Consider the following 25,000-nt stretch of genomic DNA (forward strand, 5'->3'; position numbering starts at 1 on the left):
ATTAAAGAAAAGTTACCAATGTAGTAGAGTAAAAATAGTAGCTCTTTCCTCTGAAATGTAGTAGAGTAAAAGTCAAAGGTCTCCAAAAGTGAATTAACTTATGAGTACCATACATTTACTTTCTTTCCCGCACTGCTTATTTCTGGAACGAATATCTTGAACCGAATATAATTTTTTAAATATTCAATGTTCAGTTATTCGATCATTTACCATATTAGAATAAAAGTAGTGTTTCCTGTCTGTAATTGCGTTAAATGATGGCATTGCTCTGTCTTGCTGGCTATTCATTTGGGGTGTTCCCTGGCTTGTTGTATCTTTTGTAGAATGGATCATTTGGAGAGCAGCGAGGGATTGTGCCCACTGGTGGAACCAGAAAGCGCAAGGTTAAGTCCTGCCGGGCACACGGAGCCGGTGTCCAGGTCAACCGGGCCTTCAAAGCACCGGGAGCGTCCGGCCAAATCGCCAAGGCAACGGCGGGAGGCAAAGAGGTCGCAGCGAAGGGGGGGCGATCAGGAACAGCTGCTCCAGGAGACAGAGTGCCGGATGTTGCCAGGCCAACGTGAGCACTCGGAACCCGCTGTCTCGGCGGCCGAGGTGGCGGAGAGCTCTCCCAAAAGGTTCGCAAAGGTCTGCGGGTGGCCAGCCGGTCAGCCCAACCACTGGCGCAAGGCTCTGTCATATGTGTGTGTGTGTGTGTGTGTCTGTCTGTGATGACTGAGCAATTTTGTCTTAACTGTTTTTTACCTTTCACAGGAGAGCACATTTTCTTCATGGACCATATCCCGCCACCCATTTTGGACCCAAAGCCTGTATTCTTCCCAACCCAACTTCAGTCATGTAAGCATCACAGGGTGTGGAATGAGTCTAACTTCGCCCATGCATAGCGACCCATGAGGGAAATGCTTTTCTGCCCGTCATGTTGGGACATTGACAGAGAAGCTTGCATAACGCGGCCCTGTTAGATAAGACGAGATGAGTTGCCGTGGACAAGCTTGTGATTGGGCGCTGAACGAAATGGGACGATCCAAAGCAGGCACACCAGACTCGGGCTGCCCACTGGTCACTCAGTGTCAAAGTAGCCTTGGAACTAATTAAATTACACTTGCTGAGATCTGTACAATGCCTGTGATTCACCATCCAAAGGAAGGGAGAGCCACACGGTAAAGAGAGACGGAAAATGAGATGGATTGATAGAAATGAATCTGCCGGAGTAGATCGATTTGAAATCGGCTAACGTTTGGATTTTGGACCTTGTTTCTATAAAGGTTAATGGGTGACAGCACAGCCTCACTAGAATGTAGTCTGTTTCAGATTACCGAATTTGTCGTTTTTCTTTTATCGCCGCCTCATTGACATACGCTTCAAAACAGAGTGTATTCCACCGTACTATTTTAAATCAAGATGGACTAATACAAACAGCGTGTAAACGGGACTTTTCTCCGTGTTGGAAATAAATCAAATTCTTTGTACGGATTTCTATCTGCTGTTGTGATCGGCAGAAAGAGAAAACGCACATATGTGGCAGGAAGTTGCACTGACAGCCCACAGAGAGCCAACAGACAGCCCCAAAGCTCAACTGAATGAATAATCAACATTGTGCCTAAACAGAACAGGCGTTTGGCGTCTCTGCAGATGCGCTGGCAGGCAGGCACACTTTTCACCTTATGAATGTTAAATATTTGGTCTTGTTCCATCCAGTCAATACATTTCTGCGAGGAGGCGTGCATCCAAACTGCTTGTCACCCCCCGTCACCGCTGCTGCCAGTTGGAGGTTAGGATCGAAAATAAACCTGTGGTGGAAGTGAAAATGGGGAGTTTCCGATGTCGTTAGGGGTTATGAAGAGAGTGGGACAGACAAACATTTCTCATCCCTACTCAGCCTGTGTCTTGATGGACGCCCCGACCAGAGCGTTGCTCCAATATGTTCTACAAATGTACTAGAATGTAACCCTCAGTCATTTATATCTCATCACATATCAGGAATTTCGATATCGGCTCACAATCTAGTAACCCTAGTCACCTCTGTAACGGTAATGTTTTATGTAAACGTTGTTCAAGACTTTGTAAAATACCAATGCTTATATGTAGACCACTTTGTGTGTGTGTGTGTGTGTGTGTGTGTGTGTGTGTGTGTGTGTGTGTGTGTGTGTGTGTGTGTGTGTGTGTGTGTGTGTGTGTGTGTGTGTGTGTGTGTGTGTGTATTTTCTTTGGCTTCTAAACACTGGCAAACATGATAGACATTGATAACATTCAGAGTTTTCTGGTTGTCGAAGCAGCATCAGAAAACAAAGTGATCAGTAATGAGTGTAACGTTTCTATTTATGTCAAATGACAAGCTGAGTGCCTTGTACCTGTCGCAAGTTGTGTATCTGCTCTTCACGGATAATAGCGCAAGGGGTGTTTGCTATTTGTGTGTCGTACCACGTCGCAGGCACATCCAGGACCCGGCCAGCCAGCGGCTCACCTGGAACAAGTCCCCATCCAACGTGCTTGTCATCAGGAAGATCCGTGACGAGAGCCTGGTGGAGCCCTTCAAGGAGCTCTGCAGGTTTCTAGTCGAGGTGTGTTGCATTGTTCGCTATTTAACGGTGAACGTTATATCTAACTGAGCGTTTTGATAGTTCTCTGCCAGTAAAAATGTTTTTTTAGTTTTTTTTAATGTCAGAAATGTACCAAAAAATCAATAAATTGGTTTCAAGTTTATTTCCATTTTCAACCACATGAAAAATGTCTCCCGTCACTCATGATTTGGCCGATCGGTCTTAAAGTGCCGTCTGCCTCGCACTGACCAAAGCCCCGTCTCTGCACGCAAGGAGAAGCAGATGATGGTCTACGTGGAGCGCCGGGTGGTGGAGGACGGCACCCTTTCAAATGACGAGTCGTTTGGATCCATTCGCAATCAGCTCTGCACCTTCAGAGAAGGTGAGGCTCCCGCAGCTTCCTGCAGGTCTGCTTTTCACGCCACAAAGTGGAACGACGACGTGTTTGAATTAATGCCACCGAGCCGTAGCTTAGCCTCGTTAGCGTGACTGGGGGTAGAATGCGAAAAGTGCGGGTCACGCTGCTTCTGGGTCACACAGGGCGTCGTGATGGTTGATTCAAAGGAAGCTGCTAACGAGCTGGAGGGGCCGTTGGGACTCGGTCGGGGACGATCTGACACAAACATCTGCTCTCTGCTTTGGTGAACGTTATTTACTTTGCAAATGGATGCAGCTGCCCGTGAAGTGATGTCATCTGTATATGGATTAAAATGAGCTTTTCTTAGCAGTAGGGACAAGTAAAGTACAATCCAAAGGGGGCCCATGAACGATTCATTCATCGTGAACAAATAGTTTGAAATGACTCGTGAGCGAGTGGGGCGAACGAGTAAACCTTCCACTCGCAAACTTAAATCGTGAAAAATTACTTAGGATTAAACTAGTCCAAGTTCAAATCTCGTTCATCAGAAGTCCTCCCTCGCTGACCGTGCATTGATCCAATTCAATAAATGAACGAGGAATTGACACGTTTAACCGTGTGGCTTGTCGAGAGCCGAATCTCCAAAAGGTGTCGAACCTTTCACCCCTTCTATGAATTGAGTAAGGAGTGAGCTGGCCTGGACCTCAAACCTAATATGACTGACATTGGTGCAGGAGATACGGGATATGTATACAGTAGACAGGTGGTGTCCTCACATTCTCACCCCTTTGCCATTTTCCCGACGCTGAGTTGCTCTGCGGAGCTGTGACCTTCCACACGTTGGACCGGGATGGCGCAGTAGTGCATCAAATATCTGCCTTTGTTTGAGCTCAGGTTTTGATGACATCTCTGACTGCATTGACCTAATCATCTGCCTGGGAGGAGATGGAACGCTGCTCTACGCCTCCTCCCTCTTCCAGGTAATCAAAAAGAATGCTTTCAAGTCCCTGGGTTGTTGGAGCCCTTTGGCCTAACTAGCGCTGGCTCTGACTGTAGATTTAAGATATTGCAGCGTTAAATTAAAAGAAAAAAAAAAAAAGCAGATGTTTTCTTGACCCTTGTCTTCCTCCTTGTCTGTGTGTAGTCCTGGAAACCAATGTCAAGTTTCCATGGCTTACTTAGGGCTGGGCTTTATATGGATATTATGATATGAGATTTATTATAATTTTTATCTTAATATTGTGATGTAGTTAAATGTTGTCTCTAAGGCTGCGTTGTGATGCAAGTGATGCAGTTTCCTTAACTTCATAGCTGTTCTCATAAACGCCTCTATCTGCTTTGTGATAATACCCACATGACTAATGGTGGTTTTCTCACCATATTTTGTGTGTAAAGATCTTCAGAAAGCACACTTTGTCCTCCTCAAAATATCATGAAATGATCGATATTGAGCCTATTCGTCAAAAACAAGAGACATACCAACTGTATGCAGTACACAGTTTAGACATGGAGCGTCTTTCTGTTTCCAGGTGTGAGCGTCTTTCCATTCCTTGTGTTTCCATTTTGTGAGTGGAAGTCGGGGAGAGACTGAGCGTAGACTCTTATGTCACCGTGAGGGAAGCCAGAGGCCTGACGATCCAAGTCTCTCTCCCGCAGGGCAGCGTCCCCCCGGTCATGGCGTTCCACCTCGGCTCTCTGGGCTTCCTGACCCCCTTCAAGTTTGAGTCGTATAAGACCGAAGTGGCCAAGGTGTTTGAAGGTATATGTGTGTTTGTATATTGAATGAAGGCTCCACATTGATATGACTGCAAATGGAGGGAGGTCAATCTTTGTTTGGCAAATTAACCTTTATACTGCATGTTGATAACTTCAACCAATTCAATAACACTGCGGCTGGGACATCAAGTGAAAACACAAAATCTCAACTGTTTATATAATGGGCTTAAACTTTGGGACTAGTTATTTTATTTATTTTTATTTTTTTGATACATACAAACATTTCAATCTGGTGATCTGCTCACCTCACCCATCTGATTTTGTCAGCGCTCTCCCTCCCTCAATCTTTTGGATTAACCCAGGGTTGTGCCTGTCCTTCCCGCAGGCAACGCGGCCATCACGCTGCGCAGCCGGCTGAAAGTGAAGGTGGTGAAGGATCCGCTGCGGGGGGCCGGGACCCCCAGGGACCCCCGGGACCACAACGGCTTCCTCCCCCACGGGACCACGAGCAGCGAGGCCGGAAAGGTGACGCTGCAGCTGCAGGTGAGAGCGCCGGGGTCCGGTATGGGAGCCAAGATACAACAAACCGGCGTGGAGCTATGTGGTATGCGTTGACCCATGACCTCTGTTTTGATTGTTTTCATTTTTTTTTTTTGCTTCCAAGTCCAGGAAATCATTCCCACTATGATTTTCGCCACCTCAGGTGTAGAACTTTCACAATTATTATACGATCGCCTGATCGCAATAATTTGAGCAGACTGGATAATGACACTGAGGAGGTGGTGGAAAGGAGGTGGAGGTGGAAAGCTTCAACTTTATGATATAATTCAGAATGGGATTCAGTTCCTCGCTGGTGACGGTAACAGTGAATTCTTTCCATTTGTTTTCCCTCCTTCCCTGTCACAAAGAAATTAAATGACATAATTTACAAGCACAGTCTCCCTGCTGAACCCTGTGCAGATGATGTAAACTATTAGAGTGTGTGTGTGTGTGTGTGTGTGTGTGTGTGTGTGTGTGTGTGTGTGTGTGTGTGTGTGTGTGTGTGCGTGTGTGCGCGCGCACACGTGCGCGCCTTGGCTGCCCCTTCAGACATTTCCTCTACTTGACCAGACCATCTGTGTGTTTGTCTCCATCTGCAACGTGCGTACATGAGTGATGACGCGGTTGCCATGCCAACAGTCATAATAAAGCCAGTGGGTGCAGCCCAGTCAGATATTGTGTGGGCTCTGTTGAGTCCGTTACCGTGGAGACAATGGCGTCAACCCGTAACACCCGCTGAGGCACAAAGTGCGCTCGTACAAACATGAGCAAATATTAACTGACCAGCTGTGATTGTATTGTATTATATTAATATTATTGATAAACCTGGAATCTATATGTTAGGGTCAAATCTGACCCTGCCTAATTGTATTTCTTAATTTTGAAGTTTGTATTTTATTAATTAAGATTCAATTCAGCTGAGAAATAATGAGTGAAAAGATCATCTAAAAACACTGTCCGATTTGGGCCGTTGTCGACCATGCTGTGTTGTCTATTTGCTCCACCGTCGAACACCTTTTAAGTTTAATAAAAAATAATAAATAAATAAGAAGCACGGTACAGCATACCCCGCCGTTTGTTTGGAGACTGAAAATGCAATGATCAGGCACCCCGAGCAAAACTTTTTAACATAGTTCAAATTCAAAAAATAAACTAAAAACAAGTCAGAATTCATTGAAGATATTGATCATTGCCGTGTCTTGCTTTTAAAACAAGAACAAACGGTTTAAAAAACAAAACAAAAACCCCCCCCCACCAAATTCATTTCCGATAACGAATTAGTTCATGTTAAGTTCATTGTTTTCACAGGCTGTAAACATGTTCCTCTTCTTCTTCTTCCTCTTTTCTTTCATTGCATCATGTCCGTCGCCCTCCTCGTCCGCCTTCCCCCTGTCCCGGTCAGCTGGCCCTGTGTCACACAGCCCCCTCCCCCACACCCCCTGCCCCCTTTTATTGATAGTTTCTATCGATCAATTCTCCCGATCGCATCCACCTGATCGGCGGCGGCCCGCAGACTCCACTCTACCCCCCCCCCCCCCCCCCCCCCTCACGTTACAGGGGCCAGACGGAGCGGGTCCACGCTTCACGGCGAGCTCCATGTCCTGTCAAGCTCTGTCCGTGTGACGTGGTGTTTGTTTTCCGTGTGCGTGACGTGGCGTTTGTTTTCCGTGTGTGTAGGTGTTGAACGAGGTGGTGGTGGACAGGGGCCCCTCCTCCTACCTCTCCAACGTCGACTTGTACCTGGACGGACGGCTCATCACCTCGGTGCAGGGGGACGGTGAGGGCGGGGTTTGTCTGGACTGAGAGCTGACCCTCATGCGGTGACGGATCATGGGCCCTTTTTCTTTCTGAATTCCCTCACCGTTCTTCTCTCCCGCCTTTTAATTTAAAAAATGAAATACAGTTCATTAAAAATAATTAATTTAATTAAAAATACCAATGAAAATAAATTCTCGCCCTCGCTCTCCCAGGTGTGATCGTGTCCACCCCGACAGGCAGCACGGCGTACGCGGCCGCCGCCGGAGCCTCCATGATCCACCCCAACGTGCCGGCCATCATGGTCACCCCCATCTGTCCGCACTCGCTCTCCTTCAGACCCATCGTGGTGCCGGCCGGGGTGGAGCTCATGGTAACACTTAATATACGTGTGTTATGTTTGTCAACGTATGTCAATTGAGTCAAAAGATTTTGTTGAGTTGAGCTGGTTGAGATGATTCGATTTTTGACAAAGCTTTGATGGTAATAACATGATATTACCCCCCTCCCACAAAGACACACGTAGAACTGATTATATATGGATATTTATACACGTTCCACAACATGTCCTTTTTATAGACATCTTTTTACTTCATTTATGAATGAAGTGAAAATAATAATTAAGCGGCGTGTTTATATTACACTGTTTAAATATAAAGTTAATTGAGTAAAATCAACATGGCACTCTGTTCTACTGCGCATCTTTCTCTTTCATGTGACTACATCCTCTGCTCCACCCTAATAACGGTTGTTTTCTTTTACGGAAATGGACCCCACCCCTCTCCCCCTCACACAGATCACCTTGTCCCCCGATGCGAGGAACACGGCCTGGGTGTCGTTCGACGGCAGGAAGCGCCAGGAGATCCAACATGGAGACTGGTAGAGACTCACACTGTCTAAGCTGATATGAGAGGAACCTGAGGGCTTTAGGGTTATGGATTATTATGGTTATGGACGACAGTGCTCACACTAAGTTCCAATTTCGTTCTTTATTCAACAGAATATTATGGCAATATTTCAAATACTTTCTTTCCTTCCTCTTGGCAGTATAAAGATCACCACGTCCTGCTACCCGGTGCCGTCCATCTGCTGCCACGACCTGGTGTACGACTGGTTCGAGAGCCTGGCCGAGTGTCTGCACTGGAACGTCCGCAAGCGGCAGGCGGGACTCGGGGACGACTCGGACTCCTCCGACACGGAGGGCTGAGCCCCGTTAGAGGCTAGTCCTGTATGTGAAGCTCCGAATTTTGGACTCTTAGGTGGTTTCGTTGGTTAAATAGAGGAAAGAAACGCAATTGAAAGCTGTAAATTCTGAAGCTTTTTAATATGTGTGTACATATGTTCGGTTGTCGGCTTAGTGGTTTATTTAAGGAGACGTTTGTGTGATATCTATTGTCAAGACAGAGGCTTGAGAACCTCATTAAGCAATATGCTGCTGAATCAACCAAACAGGATGTGTCTCTCAGTGATGATTAACTGTTGTTCCGACAGAACAACTGTTTTTAAAGGATTTCAAACCTTGAAGTTTACGCCATTGTTGTGAGGTGACTACAAATTGAATTTATAGGACATCTCCTTGGGACTGAAGAAAATTATTAAAAGTTATTGAAACCTGCATAGAAATGTTGTAGTCGCGGAAACATCTGGTCAGCCATTTTTAAAAGGCCGTTTATTATATTGCAGATGTGGTCATTAAACAAGCTTAGACGTTTGCTTTGGTGTCATTTCCTGATCCTCCACGGGGGGGCGCACCTTTCATGGAGCGCAGTGGTTCCCAAACTTTTTACAGACCCCCAGTACCCATTCCTCCTTCTGGGGATATCTGCAATCATCTCTGGTATTGGCATTGTCACTTTTCATGAAATCCTTTAACACGTAATTACATATAATGCAGTACAGAAGTATTATGGATGTATTGTAAATCTTTTGAAGTCAACCAACAGAATTGCCAATAGAAATAAGAAAGCCAAACAAACCTACCTCTCAAAAGCTTCAAATACTAAGACCGGGTGCGTCTTGATGCGAAACATTCTCCATTAACGTGCTTCTGCTGGACAAAGACCTGCAGACACGGCTGCTTTCTAAATTTTTATTGCAATGATAAGATACAGATATATTTCCAGACATCCAATTCATTAAATTACACTCCAATATTGCATGAGACCATCTTCAGAAATTATAAAAGACCCAAACATGGATGACCTGGGTGTTCAAGATGCATCGTTATCTTTTTTTTTTTTTCCCGACCACAGAGATCAAACATTAAGGATGTCTACATTTAAAACATTTCTTCCAGAAAGTTGCAGTGAGAAGTAGCAGCATAGCGTAATACGATACACAACAGACCGATACTGTGCGACGGACACTCAGGAACGACTGGGAGTTGGTTTTCTTTTTTGACATTTTTTTTCTCGTGAATCTTTCGCCGTGGCGGTTGATCAGAACGACGAGTCCCTTTCACGTGACGTCGGTACAGAGGAGGAACAAAAAGATATGACAAGAAGGAGGAAAAAAAACAAAAAACAAAACTAAAACGAGACCAGCTAAAGGGAGCAAACAAACCTCGATGGCGTCACAGGGAGTTGGGAAACGGGTGGAGGGAGCGAGGCCGGAAGTTTAACCAAACCTCCCCCCGACCCGTGGTGTCATCCTCCCCAAAGAGGAGCCAACGTAGCCGGGCTGCGAGGTCGACTTCACTTGCGGGCGAAACTAAACCAACTGATCTTCAGGACAGGCAGTGAGTATAAATAACACAATTTAGGATTATATCTACTTCCACAAACAAGTTTCAGAAAAACAAACTTGCCGCGCAATAACGTGGGATGGGAACGGGGCGGTGAGGCCGGCGTGACGCAAGCTCCCGGTTTCCCAACCGGAGTTAATGATCGAGCGCGCTCAGCCGCGTGCTCACCACTTCTTTGCTTCTTTTTTTGCTTTTTTTTTTTAGACATTCATATTAGTGTAGAACACATTTAACGACGATGAAACTCCCACTGTTTCAGATGTTACATCCCAAATCAAGAGTACGACTCTTTTGAGTTTTGCCGGTTGCCGATCAGACAGAAACCGGGAGGAAGCAGAAAAGAGAAAAAGAAAAAAAGGAAAAAAAGAAAGCTTCATGATAAATTGCAAAAAATTGAAGAAATTAAAAATCCATTCCTGGAACTGACAACAGAAATAAAGAAAAAAAAGACAGTTTCACGTTGAACGAGTTGTTTTCACAATTTCTTGGACTGTAAGCAGTAAATGCCTGGTATATTAATAGAATAGAATCCATATATAAATGATACATTTTTTCTTAATATATATATATACTTAAATATCCTCACTATGAGTCAAAAGGAAGCATCTAAAACAATTAGGGCCAGAAGATGATGGATACGCAGGTGGGGTCAGCAATCAGACAAGCCCCCCCCCCCCAAAAAAAACCCCACTGTGTACTGCTGCGCCCAGGGAGCCGATGTAGCTGTTACTGTGGAAACTCCACTGGTCGCCAGGGCAACGCTTCCCCCCCTCCACACACGAGCAAGCTCGCGCTCAGCTCCACGGGACCGTTTTTTGCGGGATTCAGTCTCGCGCGGGTACAGGCGCCGCCGGGTGCATTGCCGTGACAACCCTGTGCTTCATTTAATATTAAAAAAAAAAAGGTTACGGCGACCGGCGAGGACTTTTGACACCACGGCTACGAAAAGCGAGGAACCGAAAACCCGACCACCTGCGCCGCCGGCTCACACGCTCACATCTCACGTGGTTTTTGGCACAAGACTTTGTTTTTTCCTGTATTGTTTTGCATGCGAGAGAGAAACTGGACAGGCCCGCAGAGGATTCGGCGTGGCGGTGCCGCCTACTTTCCATCAAAAAGCGGAACCGCCAAAAAACAAAAACAAAAAAACCCCATGAAAAACCCACGCCTCTTGTTGCTCAGTTTTACTCTGAAAAATCGAGTCTCACTGTGTCAAACGTGAGGTAAACACCAGTTTTGGACTGTGGTCAACTGCACTACGATCAGCATTAATCATAGGAGGGGAAAAGGGAAAAAAAAAAAAAAAGAGCAGGGGCCTCAAAGCCTCTGCTGGGGCGAGGGGCGGAGAGGGGCTAAGGGGTTTGGTCCGGTTCAGACTGGTTCCGTTTCCACTGGCTAAACGCGACCCCCGTTGGTCAGTTGACTGGAAGCGCCGCCCGAGGAGCGACAGGTACCGGAAAAAAGCCGGCTGCCGGCGTGCACCGGGGGTGGGGGTGGGGGGGGGAGCTGGGAGCGGGTCACCGGGTCACACCCTCCGTCATCCATCACTACCTCAAACACAACTTCCAAGGTGGGAGGAGGGGTCCAAAGTCAGAGAATGAAAAGTACCTCAAACCGAGGGGAGGAGAATAACAGGGAGAGGGAGGGAGGGAGGGAGGAGGGGAGAGAGAGGGAGGGAGGAGGGGAGGGGGGGGGGCAAACAGATAAAAGAGACCTTGTGAACAGAGAAGGACAAATTTATCACAAACCTCAAACACCAACTGAGATGTGATCTGATAAGACAGGAACTGAATGACTGGCTCTGCTGACTGTGTCCTCGGGTGTGAGACGGTTAGTCTGGCAGCACATTATTTCTAGGTTGGAGGGTGTGTGTGTGTGTGTGTGTGTGTGTGTGTGTGTGTGTGTGTGTGTGTGTGTGTGTGTGTGTGTGTGTGTGTGTGTGTGTGTGTGATCCACCACGAGGCTTCTTTCTTTCTGTTTCGTCGTCTGCTCGCCCGGCCATTGTTTCACGGAAGGTCTCAGGAGGAGAGAGAGAGAGAGAGAGGGAGATGATGGAGCCTGGACAAGGTGGGATGGGTGGATGGAGGTGGAGGGTGGGGGTGTAAAGAGAGTTTATGTTTCACCGGTCAGGGGCTTGGTCTCCTCCACCACCTCCTCCTCCTCCTCCTCCTCCCCCTCCCCCTCTTCCTCCCCCTCCTCCTCCTCCTCCTCCCCCTCCGTGTGCTGCTCCAGCTCCTCCCTGGTGATCATCTCAAAGTCGTTGCCGTTGCTGTGCTGCGATCCCTCCTCCTCCCGCCGCTCGCTGTCCGTGTCCGAGTTGCGATCGCCGCCCGCCGCCCGCTCCCCCTGCCCCTCGCCGCCGCCGTCCTCCTCCTCCGCCGCCGCCCCTCTCTTCCTCTCACTCTCCTCCTCTTCCTCCTCCTCCTCCTCGCCGTCCCTCTTCTCGCCGTCCGACCGGTCGTCGCTGTCGGACTTGTGCTGGACCTCCAGGAGGGGGGCGGTGTCGGCAGCGGTGTCGCGCTCCTCCCCCTCCGCGCCCTTCTCCTCGGGGCTCTTCTCGGGGCCCTTCTTGGAGGCCCGCGGGCCCTTGTACTCGTGGGTGTAGAGCGGGCGGAACGAGTCGATGAAGCCCACGTCGGCCGTCAGGTTGGGCAGGAACCAGAAGTGGTGGCGCCCGCCGGTCACCAGCCAGATGATGAGGAAGAGGATGCAGCGGGCTGCGGGGACAAGGACGCAGCTCAGTGTTTTGTTCGGGACGGCAGGACACACACACGTGCTTTTAAAATGATTAAATGTATGCATATCGATGACCTCATCCTCATTTCGGGAGTCGATCCCAGTGAATGGCATATTTAAAACCTTTCTTTATTGATGCAGCTTTGAGAGAACTGCTTCAGTCCGGCTGTCAGGCGCCAAGCTGCGATGCCCAGTGCAGCGGGGCGGTCATGGTCCTCCACTAGGGGGCGTGGTCCACTAGAGCTTGTTTTTGACACAAATGAATTCAGAGAATTCGAGCTGCCAATTGAAATATCCTCTCTCAGAAACCGCTACTTAGCCAATCAGAAAAAAGAGACGGGTCGTACAAATTTTCACCATCGATAACGTCCGATTCATATAAACTGCCAGTTATTTGTTAATATGTGAAGTATATGAAAAGGACAAATGGGTTTAGTTCATAAAGTATCAAATTCAAATAAATTCTTTGTAGAACATCTTTCATCTTGTGCACATTATGCTCGTCCTCCCCGTGTCCTCTGCTGTGTGTGAAAGGGGATTCTTCAGCACAGAAGAGGACCCAATCTGATGTCGGAGAGTCCCTGGATGTGGACGCAGTGGAGGACCTGATTAGAACAAGTGCTGAGGGAACTAGCTTGGAGGAGTTGGACGCCCAGGAGGCTGTACAGCTGAGCTAGAAGGCTCCACTACAAGGGTCGGCCTTCAGAGGTGCCGTGCTCCAAAGGGTGGGGAAGGACAGGCATATAAGAGGGAGTTCCTTGTTTACTTGTTTTGTTGTGGCTGTTAATGACAGTAATGTACTGACCACATACCTTATGTTTACATATGTTCATTTATTATTTGGTGTCTATGTTTTAAAAAAACACGACTTAACTTAATATACTTCTGTTAAAGCACTACATCACCGTCACTTTTTCCATTTAAAATAAAACAGCACCTTGTTATTTCTGTAAATTGTTGATTTATTACCAAAACATTTATGAGTAATACAGCTAAGATGGAAAAAAATATGAATGTGTAGCATTGCATGTTGATTTCAGTGGTGCTCCTAAATTTTGTGCTGGTGCTCCTAAAACCTTCAGTAGTGAGCATTTACTAATGGTAAAAGTTAGTCTGGGCCCTGATTAAGGTTTTAGTTTGACAATATTCCATACCCTCCTGTGAAAAGAATTGCATACATACGTACTTTAAAGTGCAACCTTCTGGACAGTCTACCGACCTGGACATTATCAAGACTTTTTTGACGTGACAAATATGAGGTCCTTGTGGAAGGGAGGCAGCTGGGGCCTTGTTGTATTTCTAAGCCACGAGACCCAGGTGGGACATCTTGAAGCATCAACACAGTGGGATTCGTATTTAACGGCGGCCACTCACCAACGGCCAGTAGCAGAATACTGGCCACGAAGCAGCCGGCAGCAACACTCAGATAGTACACGCCCACGCGCATCTCAGCCGGCCACAATGGGAACAGTGTGGCAGCGATCACTGCAATGACTGGGGAGACGACACAGAGACAGACACACACAGCAAATTGGACGCCACGCAGTGAATAACTAGTATGTACAAACGTGACACAGCACCTATTGTTCTTACCCAGGCTGAGTCCCATGGCAAACGTTTTAAAATGGACCGGGTCGTAAATCCAAAAGTACACCTACAGAGTGGAGGAAAAAAAAGCCTTTTTTTTATTTTGGGTGGTTGCGCGTCATCTCACAATTACAGTCTTTGTGCTAAATGCAGAACAGACAAGATGATATTCCAGGGCGGTGGTGGACCAAGGATGGAGTGGATCAACGGTTAGAGAGTCAATCTGATGGGACATTTTGACCGAGCAGGGGCGTGTCTGCGACAGACCGTCGTGTGCATGTGCCACCTTCTCCTTCGCTGGCGTAAACCGGCGGCAGCTTGGGTTGGCTTTCAATAGCGGCTTGGTCCACAAGCGCTCAGATTTATAGGGGAGCGTTGTGAGGTCACAGAGACATCAGGTGATGATGCTCCAAGTTGCCGCAGCTACATAATAATAACAAAAATAATAGGAAGGTGAAAGTTACTGCTATAAGACTGGCTGTCACCAAGCGGAAGATAAGCGATCTTACTCGGGGCTATTTTCTTTCTTTATCACTCTGTTAACAACCACTGGTAACACAAACATCCATGACCTGACACTCATAGGGTGGGAAAATGATCTGAAGAATGAATCTGTTTTCCCCAGACATCCAACATGCTTCTATGTGTAAAAAAATATATTTCTTACAATTTCCAACATGGTGCCATTCTCTTGTGGAATTTATCTGCAGATACCATCTTGTGGCCATATCTGATATCAGTACGGGAGTAGACCCATTCCGGTTTGGGGAAACTTTTTCTGCATTGCACAAAATCCAGCTGCTAAATAAGAGCTGTCCCAGTCACTACATATGGCAGCGCCCTTCAGTAGCCGGGGCAACTGGGGGTGGGGGTGGGGGGGGGGGGGGGGGGTGAGAGAGGACGGAGGTGGTCGAGGACAAGCGGAGCAGGACGCAAGCCTCCATCAAATCCCATCGGTTTGCGCCAAAGAAGGCGGCAGCATATACACAGCAACACACATCTCAATAAAGAAGGCATCCGCTTCAGCCTGCGTGACACCGTGTTCCCAACCAGAGCCTTGATTTATCATTAAATACTGTACAATGTTGCAATCAGCAGAAGGTGAAACAGGTGAGTTTCCATCAGGCGGGTTTGCCGCTTCTGGAATAGCCGTCTAATAGTTTCATGTATTATTGCAAATGCAAATGCATTTCACGGAGTGACTCGTCGACAACAGAGTCTCAAAAGAGTGAACGGCCGGTGAAAACCGACCAATTCCGCTCACCGGTGCATCCCACGTTTTATATGTTAACATTACGGTCACATTTTTGTGCTTTATTTGAACTCTCCCGCTTCCCATTTGAGTTCAGAAATGCAGCGTTACACCTCGGTGGATAATACCCAATAAATGTACGGTATTGTTTTGTATTGATTGATTGCCGTTATTAAAGTACACTAATAAATATATATTTTTTTGCAAAATTTCAGCTGGCATTTCGTACCAGCGTATTTTGAGTAAGAATTGCATAGTTGGTACACAAAATGTGTGCAGGTTGGCAGGTCTGCGAGTTGTTTTCTATGGCACTATTGTAGTGACATAGGAAAAAAAAAGACAATCAAATTGTTATTGTGTTCTCTCGATCATGACTAAAGCTCAAGCACACCGAAAAGTAACTCCAGGCACCAGTTGCTCCTCCTCCCTAAATGTCAGTGTGAGGGGGTCGGATGTGTTTTAAAATAATACATACAATTAAGCTCCAGGACCGCTTCGACAAAGGTCAGCTTTTGTTGACGTGACTTAGAAATGAGGGAACATCAGTAAATTGTCTGACTGGGCCTTACATTTGGGGTAAGTTTTCTAACTTATTAGTATCATTACAACACAGGGCTACAATGCCTTCTCTGTACACCTCGCTCACCTCGTTTCCGTCCAGGAAGAGCTGGTCCTCATGGGGCTCCAATTTAAACTTCTTCTTTACATCTTTCTTCTTCTTGGGGGATCCAGGGCTGTCGTCCTGTACAAAGAAAAATACATTTTTACAAAAGTCTGCGTGCGTGTCTTTGATAAAATATTGTATTTAAATCTTAATCTAAACTGTAAACAAAGGAATACCCCCAACCCAACGTAAAATCACCTAACAAAACATCATTAACAAAAACATTATTTTTGATGTCTATGGCTGCACATTCTTTTGAAAGAAAATGAACCTTCCTATTGCATCAGTTCACACCCTATTTGCGAAATGTTGTTCTCAGGGCAACACCACACTGAAGAGAAATGCCTCCTCGTTCACGATAAGGTTATCTCACAAAGCTCTCTGGTTGGGGTGGAAGTAAAAAATAAAAAAGATGGACGTTAAAAACAAACAGCTCGGTCAACACAGATGAGATAACAGTGTTCCCTCCCACTAATCATCGCGTACACTCTTGTCTTTCTTTGTGTCACCGGCCTCAGATTCTTTCTTCTTCTCTTTGTCCTTCTTCCCCTTCTTCTCCTCCTCCTTGCTGCTGTCACTCTTGGCCTTTTCCTTCTCTTTTTCCTTCTCTTTCTCCTTCTTGGTCTCCTTCTCTGGCTTCTTCTTCATCACTTTTAGAGCACGGTGAAAGAACTGCTTCTTTAGGAGTCTGTAAAAAACAATGAAAACAATACTTTCATTCATGCAGCATTGTTTTGACACACAAAAGTAAATTCCGTTTCACCTTAAGACAAATAATAAAGGCACAACTGCAGCAAATATAATACCAATAAAAATGATGATTGCGTGCTTGGAGACTTTGGATGTAGTTTCACCTCACGTTATCAATGGTTTGGAGTTAATGCCATGATTACAGTGTATCGCATTTGAAAACCAGGCTTCAAATATAATAACTAATGCTCTCTAATAAAAACATAAAAATCATTAATATATTTTTTAAATTTGATATTATTCCATGCAAAATTATAAAAATAAAAAGGTTTTTTTTCTTCTATATATTTAAATATTCATTTTCCTGCTTGAACAACAGCTTTCCAATTTGACATGGACAATAAAGATTACAGATTAAAAAGTTAAGCGTCACATGGCTCTTGTTTACCTGTTGCAGTAATGCACCACAGAGTCTCTGGTGGTGAACAGCGCTTCCTCTCCCTTTTTGGCCTTGGCCCACTTGGAGCTCAGCAGACAGTCCACTGCCTTGGAGGCTGGTGTGGGGAAAACACTGTGAGTGTTGGAACTCACAGATAAGCATTAAACTCGATTCACAGTACACCTTTTATGAGTCATATCCAGACCTCAATACTTGTGATATGATAGAATTACAGTATTTATAACATTGACATTATGCAAAAATCTGGATTAATATTCAAAACGTAATCATTCCTGTAGGTTGGCACACATTTCAAATTCAAAACTACACTGAATATGAAGCAGTTATGTGCTTTTTAAATGAATTAATTGTTGTATTCTCAGTGGTAAAAATAATAGCAGCAACTGTGCCATCGCTAATGTACCATGTTCTTGTTTGGAATATGCTTTGTAAACAAAAACACCATTTTACAGCAGAATACACTGGGACAAATGTCCAAACACGACTAAATAAACAGCATTTACGGACACTCGTTGGCAAATATATTTCTCTGGAAGAGTAAACAGTGCAGAGGAGGAATTTATGCAAACCCACATTTTAGCTGAAGAGCAAGGCAACACAAACGTACATGAAGCTTGTTAAAAACCCTGACTAAATTGTTGCCTTAATCTTAAATATATTCTCCTCATCCTGGGAGAGAAGTACTGACCGATGAAGTAATCCACGCGCTGACTCATCATGTTCGTGGACTTGGTGGAGCAGTTAAAGCGGAGGTACTTGGCCACCGCCTTCTCCTCCTTGGTGGGCTCGCTTACCTCCTGCACGCACACACGCGCACACACACACACACACACACACACACACACACACAGTCAATAGAGGCCTAACTCTGAGATGGACACAGGTCTCTGGAAGAGATTTACTGAAAATATAGACTGAATCGTCACTGTCAGCCGTTGAACACCAAAATACGAGGCGGGGGGGGGGGGGGGGGGGGTATGTAACCTCGGGGGACAGCCCACTCATGGGGATTGTAGGGGAAACAATTGTTATTTTTGTTCATCTGTTCATTGAGGTGTTAAAGTGAGTCTAGTATCGTTGTTGCTGTTGTTACGGTGCTACTCTGAATGACCAGCGATAATACATTCATTCATTTAATTTAAAAGCTTACCAATCAACAAATCTTTCATGACAGTCTACATCTCTAGTGTTTCACCTCCGGAGCCACATTCACCCCCCTCACTGAGCTCTTGGGGACGTCCAAATCCTCTGCAGCCTTGTTCTCACAATGTCTGCATCATCTGCCTGCCAGTGAGGAGCAGTACTCTGCATGCCAACACAGAGGGAGCGAGAGCAGCAGCGCAACGCCAACGTCTCCTGCCTGCGCTAGGAGGTCAGAACCCGGCCCGGGCCACCCCTGGCTGGGCCAGCTCTGCTCTTCCTATAGGCAAGATAGGCGGCCACCAAGGGCGCCATCCCAAGGTGGGGAGCGATTTGGGCGCATTTTGCGCGCCTGCCTCCAGCGATGCGCAGGCCAGCGATGGGGTGCCCGCGATCGGTGCGCCAGAACAGTGTATTTTTATATTACATCTCGACATGGAACTAAACTGTGCCTAATGGGGACACTTTCTCCGTGACTCTCCCTGATCAACGTATCTTAATGAGTTACACCCCGTTTCTCCGTGACCCGTCCCCACCCTGTTCTTAGTTGTTTAATTTCAAGGAACAGGCCTCGGCTCTCTGTGTTGCTCTCCGCCATCTGGGCGCATGGATAGTTCCGTCTCCAGCCCATTCACACATAAAAATATATTTATGATTGCCCTTATTTATAATTCCCCCTTTGAAATGTTATCCCTGCACATTTTGTAAGCTTCTATCTGTTATTGTAATGCACACTGACTGAAAAAACAAAACAAAAAACGACTATTCCACAAATCTCAGTCGACTGACAGGTTTCCGACTGATGATTTGACTCGTCGACTTTCAGGGGGCGGTCATAGTTACAGGCCTAAACCTAAAGACCACATGGAACCCTCTTGTATTACATAAGAGAAAAAACTGATTGGGGCATTTGGATGTCCATTATCCAAAAATACAGTCTCACCGTCAAACAAAACATCAAAAATACAATAACTATAGTCAGTCTTTGGCTGCTTTAGGTTAAAAATAAAAAACAAATCTATCCAATCATGGAATGGAAGAACCAGTCAAAAAGTGCCACGTGTTGCAAAATGTAAAGTCATGCATTTGGAGAGACAGAGTGATAAAAGTCATCTTTTCCACCTGTGATTGCCCCAGGGCAGAGGAGCCAGGATGTTGTAAAACTGATGTTTACTGTTGTGTAAAGATGGTGGAAGTTAGTTATCAAAAGAGTATGCTCAGTAGATTCAGTGAAAATCTCGTCGACACTACAAAAGTGGGTTCTAGTTTGGATTTGTGAGCACATTAGTATATGTTATACACACAGCCCCATATATTATTTGGGTCTGTCAGTACAGGTGTGGAAGTATCTCGATTTTCAGATGTATCACGATGCAGGTGTGAACGATTGTGCATCGTTGCAGTGACAGAGCATAACCGAAGATTGGAAATCTAACTAGGCCTACATGAAAAATACAAAAACGGACCCTGCCATTAATTTCAAATTAACAGATTTTGTGATTAAATAACAGCCTACACAAAATTGAATTAACTCCATCTGGTTCGGGAAGCTCCAGTGATGAGAGAGATCAGGTCCTGCACTGGCCAATCAGAAGCCAGGCTGCAGATGCTGAGTGACGCCGACTGGGCCATGTCGCTCCACCGCCGATGATGTCAGCCAGTGTACCGAAGTGGTGACGAACCTCATTGCTAAGCCAGTGTAAGATGTGGCTCCCATGGTTACGGTGCGATACCGTGGGTTGACAAATCCATATGCAACGCACTGAATGCGCGCACAACGAGAGAAATCTTCACCATCATATTCAACCCCTCCCTGGCGCAGGCCGTGGTGCCCATATAGAAAATTGGGGACGCGATACATTGAGATGCATCGAAAATCGTTGGGCTTTCGAATATCTGACAGGTGAATTGGAATCGAATGGCCAGTGAATATATACCCCTTCTGTTCAGGTGGCTCTTTAGTAAAAGGTTTCCAAACTTTGCGCCTGGTATTGCCTGATGTTCAGAAACTTGAATTAATCCAGAATAATATCCAGCAAGCTAGAAAAACTTGTATTCTCAGTTTTTATGCCCTACCAATTGGATGAATGGACAGACATCACAAAACTGTCAAACCTGCTTGCCTATGTAAGGTATGAAAACAATGGAGAGATAAGACTGCTGAGGCCATTTTTTACATTCTTAATACATTCATAGTTTCAAACCGGATTGATTGGTCCAAATGTGGGGGAGTGATCACTGATGGGATCTGTGTGATGCTGGGCCAGCATAGTGGAGGCATCACCCGGGTGAAAGCTGTGGGTCCACCAGTAGCATCTGTCCACTGTAGTTTACACAGAGCAGCGCTGGCTATAAAGAAAATGCTGCAGATCTAAAGACTATTCTAGATGAGGCAGTCAGAGTCAACTTCATCAAAAGCTGCCCACTGCCATCACTTCTATTTTTCGTTTTATGTGACAATGGGCAGCGACCATAAGCAGCTTTCTGTTACACACTGAAATCCGGTGGCTCTCAAGAAGGGACTGATGCGACTTTTTGAATTGCGCGATGAGGTGAGGGTGGTTTTTCTCGACACAAATTTTGAACTCGCACATCGCTTCAGTGATTGAGTGGTTGGCTAAATTGGGATACCTGGCCCACATTTTCAGCCACTTAAATGGACTCAATCTCAGTCTCCAAGGCAAATCAGTGACCATGTCCAATGTCCAGAATAAAATAGAAGTGACCACAAGAAAAATGGATATGTGGGCCAGACGAGTTGACAAGTCCAACTTTGACTTGTTTGAGAATCTGTCCGATTTTTGACAAAGGAAGAAATTCGGCTTCCCGTCACCGTGATCAGTCATGTCAAAGAGCACCTGCATGGTTTGAGGACCACGCTGCACGAATCCCAGATGTGCAGAGCGGCTGGATCCAAAAGCCCATCGCCAGCCACAGTGACGAGACCCTTGCAGGCCTGAGCACAAAAGAGAAGGACAGTCTTGTGGTTCTCTCCTGCGACAGCACATTGAAACTGGCTTTCTCACAGATGTACTTGACAAACTGCTGGCTTCATGCCCTTCAGACAGCGCTTACTAGATACCGTTACGCGAAAGTTCCATGGATATAAGGTTATTTTTAACCCACCTCTTTTGTTTTACCACTACTGCACTGTATGTATGAGAATGCATGATTGTTTAAATAAACATCCTCTGACAACGCACTGTTCCGTTCCTGTAAATTTTCGGACATAGGCCACAAACACTTTCGAGATTTTCAAGTGGGGCCGTGAGTCCGAAAAGGTTGGGAACCGCTGCACTGCATTCCCTCAGTGATGGTCGAGTTTATTTAGCACTTTCATCGCCACATCTGTGGAATTATTGGACATTCTGGTCAAAGGCGTACCCTCCCTTGTACACACAGTGAAACGCCGGAGGAGAGGGCAACGGGGCGATGGGCTCGTGCGTCTCCACCGATGTGGACTTCACACACCGTTACCGGGAATATTTGACCCTTATGTGCGTTCACTGTGCAACAAATTGGATGAAATTATATTAAACTTTGGTTTTTTTTGTAATATTCCAATTCTATTCAAATTTCTTTGCTGCAGCCATAGTGCCAGGTGGGCGGGTGCAGTGTGCATTGAGGGATGAGGCTCACCAGACCCTCCGCAGAGCCGACCGCAGCTCTTCCAATGCCGAACCAAATTGCATGAAAGTTGGGATCAGAGCCGGGCAAGCCGCAGTGAACACACTGCAGCGCATACTGTGGTGTGTCCTGCATTTTGTGCGCAATGCCCTGTATTTTTGTACCAGCGAATCTTGACCGATCGATTTTAGATTTCGAATCGGAATCGTGACACCCCTAATCTGTAGGTGAACTAAGTAAAAATAATGTTTATTTGAAGGAAGGAACTAGAAGTAGTGGAGCCTATGTACCATGATTAGCGGAGCTAAGGGACTGGAAGAGTTGGAGGAGAGTTGTTTGCGACATGATCTTCCAACACTATATATAAATATATATACACTACTCACAAAAAGTTAGGGATATTTGGCTTTTGGGTGAAATTTATGGAAAATGTAAAAAGTTCACGCTACAGTGATATGATATCATGAAAGTAGAGCGTTTAAGTAGAAGCATACAATGTTAATTTCCTCATCTCAAACAATTTATTGAAACAAAAGCCAACAACAGTGGTGGGTTTACCACAACAAAAAATGTCAATGTCTCAATAACTTGTCATGTGCCCTTGAGCATCAATTACAGCTTGACAACCACGTCTCATGCTGTTCACAAGTCAACTTATTGTCTGCTGAGGCATGGCCCCCCACTCTTCTTGAAGGGGATGTGGCCAAAGGACGTCCACTTCCATGCCATTCTGTGACTTCCAGTCTCTCTATTGCAACCTGCTGATGACACTCTGTGACACTCTAAGCTCAGTGGCCACTTCCCTCTGAGAACATCCTGTTTGAAGCATCGCAATGGCGAGGGACTGTTGATCAATTGTTAGATGTCGTCTTGGTTTCATGATGTCAAAATGTGAACAGCATGATGAAGAGGACTGTTTAAATACCAATTCTAATTGAACCAGGAAATGTATTGGTTGATTCATGGATCAAACACCTGTTGTGAATTTTGCCGTTCAGCTCTTAGTTAGAGAACAGCAAGTTGTGCAAAAAGTACTGAAACATTGAACAGTTGGACATTCAAAAGTTTAGAGGAGGTCAAATTAAGTTCACCTGTAAAGGTTATAGTGCATTTTAGGTTCATTCTGAAATTTCACCCGAAAGCCGAATATTCCTAACTTTTTGTGAGTAGCGTATATGTGTTGTAAACCCTTTTATTCCCCCATGAGTTCACATCCTCCATTCTGGTTGGTGTTTACATACCACCGCAAGCCAACCCAAGGACGCACAACTCGCAGCGGCTGCTCACTGATCAGGTAATCTATGTGGAGAGAAAGCACCACAACTCCCTAGTTATCGTCCATGGGAATTTAACAAAGGGAATGTAAGACAAACTCCCGAAACACAAGCAGTTTTATTAACTATCAGACCAGAGAAGAGAACACAAAGTATCACTGCTACACCACCGTCCACAACATGCATCACGCCGTTCCCCGCCCTGCGCTGGGAACTTCCGCCCACGTCTTGGTCCACCTGATCCCAGCATACAGGCACAAAGTCAAACTGTTGAAACCTGTTGCTAGGAGAACCAAGAAGTGGAGCAGCAAAGCATATGTGTGAGTGCCTGAACCGCTCAGACTGGGAGATGTTCAGAACCACTCAGCACCAATTCAAATTCTGCTTGGCGGGAATTATTTTCACCGGACAGATTCAAATATGTCTGACTTAAACAGATTTTCCCGGTCAAAAACTGGCTATTACCAGATAACGGAAATGCCGGTCCACAATAAGCAATTCAGTGAGGGAGAAAGATGATCTATCGTTGACAACAGGGCCACATACGTCCATAGTTTGGCATTTTCTTTTGGATATTTAAGTTTCAATTCAAAGCAGATGGTAAATATTCATTGTGTAAAATCTGTCGATGAGACGTGCCAACTAAGACAGGCAACACCACAAACCTTATTATTTATAGCTAGATTTATTTTGTTTTTGATTTTATTTTTATTTTATTTAAGTGAAATGTTTATTAAAGCAGCCCCACTTGTAACTTCTTACCTACATTACGACTGGCCTACATGTATATTTTGGTTTATTTTCAAAGAGTTTTTATTATATTTTATTTAATCTGAGAAAAGGCCTATAGCAAAAATAAATTTGATTTCAAAAATTAAAATGTTATGGGCCAGATAGGCCCACATGTAATTTTTGTTTACAAATAGTTTTTATTCTGTTTTATTTTATCTGAGAATATGTAGGCTTAAGGCAGAAGGAAATTCTGTGTTTACGTGTTTCCCCAATGAACGTAGGACAGCGTAATATGAACTTTCTTTTTTAAATAGTGTTATGCATGTGAGTCTATTAATGGGACTTATTTTATTTGGAATATAATGTGGAAGAAAAAGTTATCTACTTTTTAATAATATTAGACTGGAATTTCTTGCATCTGTCCGGGACATCGAAATCTTCCAGGACACGTGGACCAGAAACACCGTGTCAAACCCAGGGACACAAATGAATGACAATTGTATTTGGGGCAGTCTACACACGCTGTGGTCCATGTTTGATCCACATGAGACGATATTTGGAGAAGCAGTATGTAAAGAAATGTTGTTCTGTCACCTCAGTCGAGCTGACGTGATACCAAAAGGTCACGTGAAAACACTGCAGACTACTGATTGGTCACAGAAAATCATCACTGCATCATCAATGCGCAAGACGGGAAAGAAAGCGACTGCCCGTTACACACTTTTTTGTTTCATTAAATTAGGAAAATAAATACATCTAGGATTTAAAAACAAAAAACAAAAAAAAACAAAAAAAAAAACGTATTATTAGTTTTGGCTAGAAAAACAGGAAGATTGTTTTTTTTTTTTAGAAAGGTCAAAAACATGGGACATTTACAGGAAAAAAGCGACTTGCAATCTCGGAGGTCTCGGACCATGTTCCGGCAGGATCCAGCACAAATTAAGCCCTGGTTATATGTCACCATGAAGGTGAGTAAGTGAGCATATTATTTGTGGTTAATGGAGGGCTTTCCAGTTGACGTTGTGTAATAGTACGTTCGTCATTGTTTATTTCAATTTTTTGGCTTGTTTTCACATTGGTGCAATTGCTGCCTGCAGCAAATTTTGTTGTGATGTATAGAAATCATAGTGTATTAAAAATTTATACAAAGTCAAATCTTGCATTCCTACTGTAACTCAGTCCCTCA

The 25,000-nt window shown here is 45.2% G+C and overlaps 2 protein-coding genes across 3 annotated transcripts in view; one reads left to right on the plus strand and one right to left on the minus strand.

The window, feature by feature from the left end:
• Window positions 1–431: 431 nt before the first annotated feature.
• nadkb (NAD kinase b) lies at window positions 432–8,609 on the plus strand. 2 transcript variants are annotated; one of them, XM_080010648.1, is made up of 11 exons: window positions 432–617; window positions 754–837; window positions 2,432–2,561; window positions 2,814–2,922; window positions 3,793–3,878; window positions 4,555–4,657; window positions 5,000–5,157; window positions 6,832–6,931; window positions 7,125–7,282; window positions 7,706–7,788; window positions 7,957–8,609. In XM_080010648.1, exons 1-11 carry the CDS (start codon window positions 544–546, stop codon window positions 8,114–8,116), a joined length of 1,245 nt encoding a protein of 414 aa, XP_079866774.1. In that variant the 5' UTR covers window positions 432–543; the 3' UTR covers window positions 8,117–8,609. The 2 variants fall into 2 exon arrangements, with proteins under 2 accessions (XP_079866774.1, XP_079866775.1); XM_080010649.1 differs by having other exon boundaries at window positions 2,823–2,922.
• A 3,155-nt stretch (window positions 8,610–11,764) lies between these two features.
• Window positions 11,765–25,000, minus strand: part of sec62 (SEC62 homolog, preprotein translocation factor) — a gene marked incomplete at its 3' end in the record, with an annotated part of 14,018 nt that continues 782 nt past the window's right edge. The window contains exons 2-8 of the mRNA XM_080010887.1: window positions 17,730–17,838; window positions 17,030–17,135; window positions 16,378–16,579; window positions 15,874–15,969; window positions 13,982–14,042; window positions 13,763–13,882; window positions 11,765–12,369 (exon numbers count right to left, since the gene is read on the minus strand). Of these exons, the coding sequence (XP_079867013.1) occupies window positions 11,765–12,369; window positions 13,763–13,882; window positions 13,982–14,042; window positions 15,874–15,969; window positions 16,378–16,579; window positions 17,030–17,135; window positions 17,730–17,838 (1,299 nt within the window). The remainder of the gene's footprint in view (window positions 12,370–13,762; window positions 13,883–13,981; window positions 14,043–15,873; window positions 15,970–16,377; window positions 16,580–17,029; window positions 17,136–17,729; window positions 17,839–25,000) is intronic.

The sequence above is a fragment of the Zeus faber genome (genome assembly GCF_960531495.2).
Source record: "Zeus faber genome assembly, chromosome: 12".
Classification (NCBI taxonomy): domain Eukaryota; kingdom Metazoa; phylum Chordata; class Actinopteri; order Zeiformes; family Zeidae; genus Zeus; species Zeus faber.